The following is a 12,384-nucleotide window of genomic DNA, read 5'->3' as shown; positions in this document are numbered from 1 at the left end:
GGAGCAGAACAGGCGGGTTTACTGAAATCTGGAGACAGGAGAGGTCTGCTGCGCCATGTGGATCAGCTCCCTGGCTGGGGACAGCTTCACAGTGCTGCGCTTTAACCCCTGGACCCTGAGTCTGTGAATGTTAACGTTGACAGGATGGTCTAGATCACTCATTTTAGAACTGAAGACGCTGACAAAGGCCAGGCCAGGCAGGGCCTCCCCGCCAGTCAGCAGCAGGTGCAGTGGCCTCCTGCCTCCACACAGTAGGACAGGGCATCGAGGCCAGGCCTGCAGAGGACAGAGATAGCCGCTGGAGGATGGGGCCTGGCACCCGTCACTGCCAGCCCGGTGCCAATGCCCAGCCCCTGCCACTCACCCAGCAGCCGGGTGTGGGCATTCACCCCACACGCGTGTGCACGTGCGTGTGACGGGACACACACTTAGCATGCACACATGCGCACACACACAGCTTTAAGTTGCTGACACACATGCATGGGACTTGCGTGCACACGGGCACGTGTGCCTCGGGATGTGTTTGCACACGTGCCCACATGTGCTGGGTTTACACGTGTGTTCACACGTGCACACACATGGGGTGGCGGGGTGCCAGGCAGACCTGCCCCTCGGGCGTTCCCCCCAGCACCCCGGGCTCACAGGCGGGGCCTGCCTGCCTTTGCAGCCCCGTCCCTGCTCTGTCGGAAGCCTGTCTGTGCTGGACTCCCGGCCGCCTAATGAGGGCCCCGGGGACGCCCGCCGGGGTGGAGCCCAGCCCGGGCCCTGTCGGTGGAGGCCGGCTCTGGCCACAGCCGCCCCGCTCCGCTCGCTCCCGCCGCCGGGCCTCCCTCTGCTCCGGAGCCTCCCTGGCTTTCTCGGGTCCCCGCACTTGCAGAATAGATTTCAGCCCTGAAATGAGCCCCTCTGGCGCAGCGGAGGTGTGATGCCTATAAAACCGGCCTTGCTAGAAATGACTTATTCATTACCTCGCTTTTACTGTTCCACCCGCGCCTTTGTGGTCTTCGCTAGTTGGCAGGTAACAAAAAGCGCAGTAAAGCTGTGGCCTTCGGAGCCTGGCCGGGGCGATGCCTTTAGGTAATAAAAGTCTCGGAGCTTAACAGACCTTTACTGAGCGCCCTCTGCGCCCGGCCCGGGGCCCAGGCGCGGCGGAGAGTCCGGGGCTCGGGGGGCCGGGGACCTGGCGGGGTGGCGCGGAAGGGCCTGCGTGTGAGCGAAGCCCGTGCCCCGCCTCGGCTGTGGGGGGCAGCTGTGCAGTGCAGCTCCGGGCAGCTTCGGGCTTGTCCTCGGCAGGTGTGCTGGCCGCTGTCCAGCCTGCCCTGTCCCCTGGCTGTGTTGCTCTCGGCCACAAGGCTGTGCTGGCAGGAGCTAAGGGGTCCATGGACTTGTTCTCTGCCCTGTCCGCTCACAGCCCCCGGGGCGGCTCTGTCCCCTGGGCCCCTCAGGCCCCCAGCTGTCCGCCACCGCAGTTCTGGACAGCCCTTTTGAAAGTGCCAGATCTCAAACTGGTGTGGTGAGCTGGGTCTCGCTGAAATGACCAGTGCTTTGTTGCTCCGTGAAGACGTCCTCGCCTGGGCTGAGCGCGGTAGACACCGTTAACGGGAGGCCTGAGCTCCAGCTTTAAACCGCCTGATGCCCCGTTCTCCCCAGCTCGCTGCTCCCCTCCTTCACCCTCCCGGTCCTGTCTCCTGCTCTGGGGCGTTTCAGAGGTGCATGTTCTGTGCTCGTCTCTTCGGGGTGCCTTCGGCCTTTTGAATGACCCTAAATAGGCATTTCCAGTGTAGCGTCGCTTGAGGCTTGTCTGCTGCTGGCTGAGGGCTGTTGGGAGGAGTTCGAGCCGGGAATTGGGAGCTGGAGATTTGGTTCCCTACATTCAAATTCCACCTGTGACCATTGTCTGTGTGGGCGGGGCCTCTGGATGCTGCCAGGCCTGGTGGCTGTTCTGTGGGTGGTGCTGACTGTGCCTGGCTGAGGCTGGGGGCACGAGGGCACCTTGGGGGACCTGGGAGACCTGGGATCCTGCATCCAAAGCGCCCAGCCCACGGCTCTGCATGGACAGGCGGGCAGCAGACTTCACAGTGATGTCGTCAAGGGCCTGATGAAACTGAACCGAAACCTGAACAGTAGAAGTTCCCTCCTGTCTAGGCGGAAAGACACGTGGGAAAACACTCACTCTGAGATGTCCCTCGGGACTCCTCTCTGAGGAAAAGCAAGGTCTCTTGGGTGCTGCCCAGGAGCCTTGATGTGTGTCCCCCATTGGTGGGGAGCAACGCACTGATCTCAGAGGATGGGGGCCTCCAGAGGGTTAATAGGGTTGTGACCTTGACCCTCTTCCCTCCCTCCTTTGATTGTAGCAAAATATCGTCCACGGAATCCAAGGCTTAAAATGGTAAAAAGCACATTTTATGCCCTGTCTGTGGCTACACCTGTTACCCCTTTCCAAGAGCTTTCATCACCCCAGGCAGAAGTCCTCGCCGTTTGCCAAAGCCCCCCATCCCTCAGCTCCCGGTCACCTCCCTGGGAATCTGCCTGTTACAGATCTTCCCCGTAAGTGACATGGTACAGTGTGTGTCCTTTTGTGTCCTGGCTGATCTCACTTGTCATAAAGTTATCAAGAAATCTCAGAACTTCTTCCTTTTCACGACTGAGTAATAGTCCCTCGGGTGCCTGTGCCCATTTGCTTATCCATGCACCCGTCGACTCCTCTGTCAATTCCTGGGTTACCTCCACCTGCTGACTCTGGGAACTCTGTTACCGTGAATGCTGGTGTTCATGTGTCCACTTTCAGTTCTTTGGGGTGTGCACATAGGAATAGAACAGGTCAGTGTGACCTCAGTCTTCAACGTTTGCGGAGCTGCTGAGTTGGATCTCCTCTGTTTTGAGAGCCAGTGTCCCCGGATGCCCGGATGAGTGAAGATGGCGCTAACAGGGAAGAACATGTTCAAGGCCCACCTGGGGGAACTTGCTGGGTGGGTGCCAGACTTGGTGTGCCGGGCCCCACAGGTGGCCTGTAACCTGGACGCTGCAGGGCAAGAGGTGTCACACGGGCCCTCTGGGGAGTGTGCCCATGTCCCCAGATCAGCACTGCTTGGCCACCGCATGTATTGCTGGGTGGGGAAGAGTTCTGTTTCTTCAAAAGAAGCAAGAAATTTAATGTGAAAGACCCTAATTTTTGTCTGATTCAGAATGGACAAGTCAAGTAAGACGTCCCTGGTTCCTGTGGGCTGGTGGTGACGGGAATGTTTGTGGGGCGGGTTGTTGTCAGCAGGGTGTCGCTAGAGCTTGAAGCACCTCTGGGTCCATCTGTCCTGGGGTGACAGTGCTTGAGGTCAGACACTGAGTGTATCAGGGCAGCAGTAAGACCTTAGGGAGCCAGGCTGGGATGCGGTGAGGTAAGGGCAGCTCAGACTTTGGTGCCCCCTGGAGGGCGGGGCGGAAGCATCTCATGGGGGGCATTGATGAGGAGGAGTGCCCACCACGTGTGCACACCCCCATACCCTGTCACACACACGCATTCAGGCCCGACCCGGCACTTGGCTCTGCCTGGCCCACCGGGGTGACCCCGTGCGCAGCGCCCCCTGCCGTGACGTCAGGACAAGCCCTCCTGCTGCCCCAGGAGCGCCGGCCGGCTCAGGGAGCCTGCTGACCTGTGTGCCTTCATGCTGCGTGTCAAGATCCTGGTGTGAAGTGGGCCGAGGAGCGCTTCGTAAAATACCAGCAGTGAGACGCTGGTTGTGTCACCTAAATTCCTCGAGCAGAAGAAAACCAGCGCCTGTTTTCTTGAGACTAACTCAGAATAGGGCCCCATGAAAAGAGCCCACGGTCCCACGTCTCTGTGGCTCATGACTCGATTCACCCTCTTCTGGTTGCCGAGCCATGAGTGTTATGACCGAAACACAGCCAGTTTGATTATGTACAACGAGGCAAGTGAGTCTCGGAACGCTCTGGTAGTAGCTTTGGGCTATTCGGGGTTTAGTAGCTTTGGGCTATTCGGGGTTTAGTAGCTTTGGGCTATTCGGGGTTTAGTAGCTTTGGGCTATTCGGGGTTTAGTAGCTTTGGGCTATTCAGGGTTTATAGGGAAAAGGAACGCTAAGACACAGACTAGGAGTGGGTGAAGCATGTGCTGTATGAGAGGTGTTTTCACGCAGGGAATGAGTCTTGTCAGTAGGTGAAATTAGCGGCAAAGCCAGCGGTGCCGCGTGGCGGGCAGAGCACGCTGGAAGTCTCTGGAATGGTCGGCACGCTCCGGGCAGAAGCCCAGCGTGTTAGCCCAGCAGGCCGGGCCCGGCGGCGGGCGGCCGTGTGAATGGAGGAGTGTTGACGCAGGGGCAGAGAAGCTCACTGAGTAGTGGACATAGACGGATTTAGAATCTCACTGATGAGTGACTGTAGGCTCTTGGACCTTACTGTTTAGTGCTGCAGGAACTTGCCGTTATTTGCGTATAAATACCTGGTCTTTAGTCAAGCAACCCATCCCTTTGGGTGGGGACTTTGACCCAGAACACTGCAGTCCCTCACAAGATTCCTGTTTTTCTCCTTTAAAAAATTTCCTTCAAATGGATTACACTTTAAAATACCCATATATGCATAAAAAATTTCCTTCAGTGCTTTAGTATATGTACAGCATATTTTAGAACTTTACTGTTTAGACAACTCTGTGTCCTGTTTTGTATCTGGTATTACGTGTTAAGGACTTTCTATGTTGCCACATGGTGGTTTTCATTATTGTCATTTTAATGGCGACCCAGTATTTATTGAGTAAATATTTCATACTTTAAATTCTCTACGTTGGGCAAGCAAGTTGTTTTCTTTCAAAAATTTAGTTTAAAAAAGTGTCCTTCTCTCCTCTCACTAGTAGTTGAAACAAACTTAAGGAAAAGTCCAATTCACATTCTTTTTCTTTTATAAATTTCTTTTTTTTTTTTTTTAAAAGATTTATTTGTGCATACAACTGGGGTTCAGGCCAGAGGTGCAGGAGTAGTGAGAGGCTTCATCAGAGACAGTGGGGAGCAGAACAGGCAGATGGACGAAGTACACTGCTGAGGGGAGCAGCGGGCGGGTCAGGAGAGGTCTGCCGCGCTCTGTGGGTCACCTCCGGGGTGGGGATCGAACTCGCACTGAAGGGCTGTGACCAGCTGCCCAGCCGTGCTGCATCCTAACCTGTTGTGTCACGAGGGAGGGCCACCCACTCACTTAACTAATGTGCAGATTTCACATCTGGGTTGCTAGATTGCTTAGCTTGTTGTATGTTTTTATGAACAATATCTGAGCAAATAAAATCCTAGGGAGAAATTGAGCCAAGAGGAAGTAAGACTTTGGAAACAATAGTTTTTCTTAAGCTTTTACATTCAGGCCAAAAGTCTGCAATATGTACTGTTGGCATAATTCATTGAAAATAATGTTACGCTCATAATAACGTCTGAAAATAATCTAACGTAAATTCGGGGAAAGAAGGGCATGCCCTCCGACCTCTCATGGGATAGTAAATCTCAACACAACAGGTGCTCTAAATGCTCTGCTTCCTGGTGGCACAGAGGTTCAGTCTCAGCACTGTCAACCTGTCGCAGCCTCTGCAACCTGAGTTGGATCCCCGGCCAGGGAGGGACCCACAGGGCGCAGCAGACCTCTCCTGTCTCCCCGCTGCCCCCTCTACAGTGGATTTCTGTCCATCTGCCTGTTCTGCTCCCCGCTCTGTCTCTGGGGAGTCCTCCCGCCCTGCACTACTCATCTACACCCCAGTTCTTGTATCATAATAAATAAAATAAACTGTCCATAAATTAATTGCAACGGGCGATCTTGCCCCACTTCCAAAAGGACAGGTTGCGGGTTCTGGTTTGAGTCAGCCTGAGGGCAGCAGGACGGGCAGAGTCCTCTGGGGACTTCTCCGCCTCCCCGAGCTGCCCTCAGTCTGCTCTCGTCATCGTGGTGTGAAAACAAGAAGTAAGAGCAGATAAATGCACAGCTAGTCTCCTTGTGAACAACTCACTTTCAGGCTTGACTTCTAGACCTGCCGCTGCTGTGCCCCTTCTTCTCTGCACACCCACAAGGCACCCCGCCACCCCACAGCTCTTCGGCCTTGACTCAATGGCTAGTGTTTGCTATATGACGGCGTGGAAGAGATAGCAGGAAAGGATTCTGTATGTTTTGAACTCTGCGCAGAAGAGCAGACTGAAGCGGGCTTGGTTTTCTAAGAAGTCTCTGCTTGAGGTAATGTCCACAAAAGCAGAAAGCCAGCGCCGGGGTAGTCGAGGTCAGAATGGACTCAGTGCAGTGAGTGGATGACGGTAGCCAGGTCCCCGTGGGGGTCAGAGGTCAGGGGTCACCCCCTGTGGGACTCCACTGCAAACTGCATTGGGGGAGGTGGTGTCTTCTGGACCCTCAGGAGCCTGGGAGTAAGACTCAGGGCACACAGCCGGCAGTGTGCTGGCTGACCGTGCCTGTGACCCTGGGCTGCTGCTCCATCCTCAGCTCTGGGCGGGCCGGGCTTCCTGACTCACTCCCAGGAGCAGGTGGCTCCCCCGGGACTGCCGGCTGTGAACCTCAGATGTGATGGCCGCGGGTCCCGAGCAGGAGCGAGCACTCAGAGCCCGTTCCTCGGGGCTGACCCGACACATTAGTGGACACAGGTGTGGCCGAGGTGGCTAAGGTGGAGGGTTTGACTTCCACAGATACAGGTGCCCCCACTTTTCAAAAACTCCTGTGCTGCCACTGTCTTTCAGGAAGCTCCAGGCGCCGATGCTAACTGGGGGCTTCCGCTTTGAGCACCCCTGTTCTCAGTCGTCCACTCCCCGCCCGCACCCCCAGGCTGGGCATCAGCCGTGGGCTTTCTGCCGACAGCGGTCAGGTTGGCCTTTTCTCTCAGCTGAGTCCTCAGTGTCACCCTCTTCTGCGTCTTTTCTTTCAAGTCAGCGCGGTGTTTTCGAGCTGTGTTGCTGCGGGTTGGAGTAGTTCATTCATTTTATGTTGCATCGAACTGATTTATTCATCCTCCTGCTAGTGAACATCTGGGTTTTGTTTTTCGGCAAACCGGAAGTGAGTTTCAGAGGTTCATGAATTCACTTGGTTTGGATGAAATGGCATCTTTGTGACTGCCGCCTGTTAACTGGTGCCCCCCCCCCCGGCTTTTTTAAAGCCCTGGCCTGTGGGCCAAGATGGCCAAGATCCTGTAGCTTCTGTGACTTTGAGACTCCCTGCCCCACTCTGCCCCCCTCTGATCCCCCTGGGGTGCAAGAGGAAGTTGGAATTTCATGGGGGTACAAGACTCCTTGTAGCTTCAGGAGGGAGTAGAGAGATCTCTGCTCTGGGGTAGGCACGTCATTCTGCCTTCTCTGGACCTGCATTTAAGGGTGGAGGAAGAAGCTTTTGTGCACCCCAGTATTTTTCCGGTGTGAAAATCCCTTCCTCCCACGTCGGTGACCGGGCCTTGCACTCGCCCTGCCAGAGCGGGTGCAGTCCTCCGAGGCCCGAGCCAGGCATCTCCCTGCGGCGTCTTAGGTGACAGTCGACTTTCCTTGCGTAACGTGGGCAGAGGTTAGAGAATGACTCAGGGGCCCTGGTGCTGGAGGGGACTCTGAGGCCGGCAGAGAACGTGGGCACCAGCGTAAAAGCAGCTGCCCTGTGTCCTTGATCTTGGCTCCTGTGGCAACCATTTCGAGCATAGGCATGTTTATACATTTACCGTCATATGGTGTAGTGGACTGTGAGCTTAGGGACTACTTGTCTCACCGAAGTGGCCTGTAAGGAAAGGCCGGCATCATCCTCCATCGCGTCCAGTCATGACCTTTTCCTCTCTTTCTCCATGACACAGGAGATCCAGGATCCTCTTATGCAGTGGCTCAGGCTGCAGGTGGATCCTGAAGGCGTCATACAGTCCAGCAAGCTCGCCCTTAAGTTCGTTTCCTCCTGTCCATCTGAAGTAGAGGTCACCCCGTCCACCATCCCTGTGGTCACAGACCCCAAAGCCTTCTCATCGGAAAACTTCAACTTGGAGCTCTACCGGCAACATCTGCAGACGAGGCAGCTTGGGAAAGTGATTCTTTTTGCTGAAGTGACGACCAGCACGATGAATCTTCTGGATGGGTGAGTTCTGTGCCCGGGGGACGGTCACACTGGCTATTCTCTCTCCCCAGCACGAGGCGGGGAGAAGGGCTCAGTCTTAGACTGAGTTGTGGACTCACCGGCCCGGGGGAAATACCCTGTCCCGAAAGAGTTAAAATGCAGGAAGAGTTAAGTAGCGCTCTGTGGCCAGCGACTGGCGTGTGGGGGAGTGGGGTTCCCTGGGCCCTCCTGGCTGTCCAGGGAGAAAAGGCTGTCGTGGGGAAGTAGTCAAGCAGGGGCAACTCGCGTGAGCCGTGGTTTCCTTCTGTGCTGTGGAGCAGACCCAGACCCCCGGCTGCCTGGAAGCCAGCTCAGTTGCAGTAGACGGGAGCTTTACACTCAGAAAGCCTGTCCCGGAGCTGCCCATCAAATGCATTTTTTTAAAAAAAATATTTATTTGCGCATACAGAACTGGGGCACAGGCCAGAGGTGCAGGAGCGGTGAGAGGATTCACCAGAGACAGAGTGGGGAGCAGAACAGGCAGATGATCAAAGTACACTGCTGAGGGGAGCAGCGGGCGGGTCAGGAGAGGTCTGCTGCGCCATGTGGTCTCCTCAGAGGCAGGCGGGGATCGAACTCGTGCGGAAGCGGCTTTAGATTCTCAGTGCTGTGCTCTAACCCGCTGCGCCACCAGGGAGAGCCGCATCCAATGCATTTTTTAAGCACTCTGTCATCCCATTTGGAAATTCGTTGCAGTTTTCTTCTGTTTCATGGAGTTTGATTAAAGGTTAAAAAAATGGAAAACAGATGACTTTTTTTTTTAACTCCCAAATGAGTCAGTATTAATGAATAATTGTGTAGTTTACAAAGTAGGGTTAGAGTGGAAGGAAGAAAAGCATCTTCGCTTAGCCTGGGCCTGAAACTTCAAGAATGTGAACCTGGAGAAAACCTGGTTTCAGTGCCCAGGCAGCTTGGCCCGAGGGGGAAACCATATGCGTGTGTCACTCGACACGGGGATCCGTCCTTGGCCTTTCTCCTTAGTAATCATGTCTGTAATTTGGTAATATGTTGGTGTGAAACTTTTGCTCCTGGAAGCAGCTGTTGTGAGTGTGAAGGATGCGGAGTTGGGGGGTTGGGGGAGCCTGAGGGGGACTGGGGGGGTGAGCAGGAGGGGTGGGTTTGGGGGGGGAGCAGGACCTATTCTGTGGACCAGAACTTTCTAGAGCTGACACGGTATTGACCTGTCCTCGTGGACGCATGCAGTGAATACAGCAAGGACTCACCTCCCTGCTCTGCGCACTGGACACTGACTATTCCCTGTCCAGGGCCGGGCCGGGCCCTGCTCTGTCTTTGGCTCAAGGCCCAGGACTCTACGTGGGGAAACTTCTTGGGGCTGCAGGGACGGCTTGGATGGCGGGCTGCATGCAGAAAGCCCTTCATCCACCCGGTCAGCTCTGGTGGCGGCCATTTCTCTTTTGCTGGGCTTTGCAAAGCTTGTCTGGAGGACCGATGGACGCTGGCGTTGTGGATTTCCTGTGATGATGCTTTGCTCAGACAAGGGCCCTGCCTCTGGCGGGTGCTTGGTCTCCGCGCCGTTGGGGCTAGCAGAGGGAACGTGAAGCCAGCGTTCTGGGCTCCTGGACCCCCAGCAGGCCGCATTCGGGTCTGCAGGTGTGGGCGCAGCCCAGGTTTCTACGACACTTAGATTTGGTTCAGCTGTGCGATAAGGCTGACACAATTAAAGGGACTCACCCGGAGTTGGAGTTTCCTTCTCTCTCCTACGAGGGAGACAGCCTGAGTTGGCTCAGGGCTGGGCGTTGCCCACGCGTCAGGCACCCAGAGGAGCTGCTCTGTCACCTCAGCAAGTAGCCCAGAGGCCACCGTGCTAGTGAGTAGCCACTGGCCAGCAAGCAGGAGGGGACGGAAGGCCCCACCCCACGTTTGGGGGAGTCTGCAGGGTCTCTCTGGGCTTGTCTCTAGCCCAGAGTCGGGAGCCCCATGCCTGTGGCCACCTACAGAGGCCTCTAGGACATACACGTGGCCTTTCCACCGGGACCCTCCTGCACACCGGGTTCTCTGCGAGGCGAGGGGCAGACGCCGGGGGTCAGCGGTCTTTATCAGTACTGCTCCTTCCACCTGTCAGTCTAAGGCCAGGCCTGGGGCTCCGCAGAGGACATGACTGGCCCCTGGTCTCTGCGTCTGGCCTAGAACTGCTCTCCTACTGCGACCCCGACAGCACCTTTCGGAGGCAGCGCTGGCTTGGGGACCTCAGACATCTTTTCCCTCTGCACCGTTTGCTGGTCGCTTTCCCTGTGACACGCTGGCTCAGATGCTGGACAGAGGCCCAAGGACCCGCTGCCTGTGGCTCTGACTGCGCCATGTCCCGAGGTCAGGGCCTATCGTTTACCCAGGAAGCCACTTGCAGGAGTGAGCGCTGGGCCTGCTGGGCTCTGGCCAAGGAGGTGCAGACGTCACGGCTGGAGCTGCGCGGCCAAGGGCTCACCCTGCTCCGAGGCTGGGGCTTGGGCCGCTGCTGTGCGAGGCAGGGAGGCCACTGCATGGAGCCCAGGAGCTTGGGGAAACTGAGTCACGTGATAATGTGGAATCTTCTGTGTGACTTACTGTACATCTTTGTGGGTGATTTGTCACTAAGCCTCTGTCAGATAGTGAAACAGCTCAAGTGTGAAGCCACCTGTTTAGACTGAGGCCCGCGGCATCCGTCTGCATCCTGAAACCTGCCATACACGGCTGCGTTTTACTGGAAAGCACAGTCCAGATGTCCTTGTTGAATACACTGATTTCCTTTGAGTGCTGCGAGTTGTTTCAGGCACCGGTTTGCCTTTGTCAACCCTGGACTTAGCCTTTGCCCAGTGCCAGCGTATGCCAGGCTCTGTGCTAGAGAGAGGCTGACGGAGAAGGCACTGCCCTGGCCTTCCCAGGCCTGTTCCAGCCCTGTGCCTGCTCTTGGCCTGAGCCCAGGCGCTGGGCAGAAAGGAGAAGTGGGCTCAGCAGGTGATTTGACAGGAGCGAGTGGTATGCCAGTGAATTTTCTTTTTGAGTAGTTACTGACGCTGTAAAACTCAGCCGAGCAGGGAAAATGCTGGAACTGAAGACTTTGTCACCAGCTAACCCTGTGACCTGGGCCTTGCGTTCCTTAGCCATGAGGTCTGGGCCATGGACGCTCCCCAGGGCCCTTCAGCTGGCCTTGACGGGATGAGTCAGGACTCCATCCTGCCAGCCTCCCTGTTTCTCAGGCACCTCTGGGGCCTCCTGACTGACCTTGCGGGAACTTCCGTGCGATCAGTGCCTTCCGCAAAGAGCAGCAGGCGCACACCACCCCACAAAGTCACTTTGCAAAAAGATTCTGGGTGAAGCTGCGTGGGAGGGAACAGCCGCATCACTCGAGAGAGACAGTGTTGAGTCCCACACTTTCACCTTGTCCTGGTGTCCATGCCGCGTCAAATCCTCTCTCCTCTTTTTTTTTTTTTTGGCCCCTTCTGGTTCTACTCCCTAACCCACCCTACTCGCCACCCTCCTCCCTGGAGCCGGCCCGAGAGGACCAAAACTGGGCTGGAACTAATTTAATGGCTGAGTGACCTCACAGTAGAGAAACAGCCGGATCCTGCTAGGGGTCTTTGTCTACATTTCCACTCCGGCTGGTAGCATGCCAGTCAAGAGTCAAGCTCGAGACACAGGTGGAAGCGATTAGACCTGTCATAAAGTTTGAAAAATTGATTCTGGAGGCGAGGTGAATAGATTGAACTTGACAGTGTTGTCCTAAAGATTCTAAGGGAAAATTCTGTAGTTTAATTTGAAATCCCTTGATTATTCATTAGCTTTCCAGATGGCTTTTGTTGATGTTTTACATATTAATGCCCGTATTGTGTTGTTGGTGTTCTCTTAATGTTCACATAGGTAATGAGCAGAGAATAAATACACCGGTAAGTGTCCCAAATTAATGGGATGTTAACGTAATTGTGAAATAAAGGGTTTTTAAGAAGTTGATTGCTCTGGAGTAATTAGCCTGAGCTTTCTTATGGCCAGTTGGGTACTTTTACAGTGCAAATGATTGGAGAACTTTTAAGAAGCCTTCATTTTCATGTTTACCTCTAAATTAGGGTTTAGAATATAACTCGGGCCTCTGACTCTGGTCATGACTGAAGGGTTATTCTAACAAGTTCGCCATCAGATGCTTTTTCTTAAACCCCCGTTCAACACCTGATCAGTTAACCTTTCCCGTGCCAGGCTGCTGGAATGGAACGAAGCGGCCGTCATTTTCCGGAGATGCGGCCACAGTAATTTTCCAGCACGCCTGTTTTTACCGTTCGGTGCTGAGCTGCTTGGCC

At 55.2% G+C, this 12,384-nt stretch overlaps 1 protein-coding gene across 1 annotated transcript in view; it reads left to right on the top strand.

The window, feature by feature from the left end:
* The window catches only part of HLCS (holocarboxylase synthetase (biotin-(proprionyl-CoA-carboxylase (ATP-hydrolysing)) ligase)), a 143,621-nt gene that overhangs the window by 37,358 nt on the left and 93,879 nt on the right, over positions 1-12,384 (top strand). The window contains exon 7 of the mRNA XM_012730896.1: positions 7,809-8,080. Coding sequence (XP_012586350.1) covers positions 7,809-8,080 — 272 coding nt within the window. The remainder of the gene's footprint in view (positions 1-7,808; positions 8,081-12,384) is intronic.

The sequence above is a fragment of the Condylura cristata genome, unplaced genomic scaffold, assembly GCF_000260355.1.
Source record: "Condylura cristata isolate star-nosed mole 26May11 unplaced genomic scaffold, ConCri1.0 scaffold00003, whole genome shotgun sequence".
In the NCBI taxonomy this organism is placed as follows: domain Eukaryota; kingdom Metazoa; phylum Chordata; class Mammalia; order Eulipotyphla; family Talpidae; genus Condylura; species Condylura cristata.
Note: the sequence above shows the minus strand (reverse complement) of the source record. Positions and strands in the feature narration are given on the sequence as shown.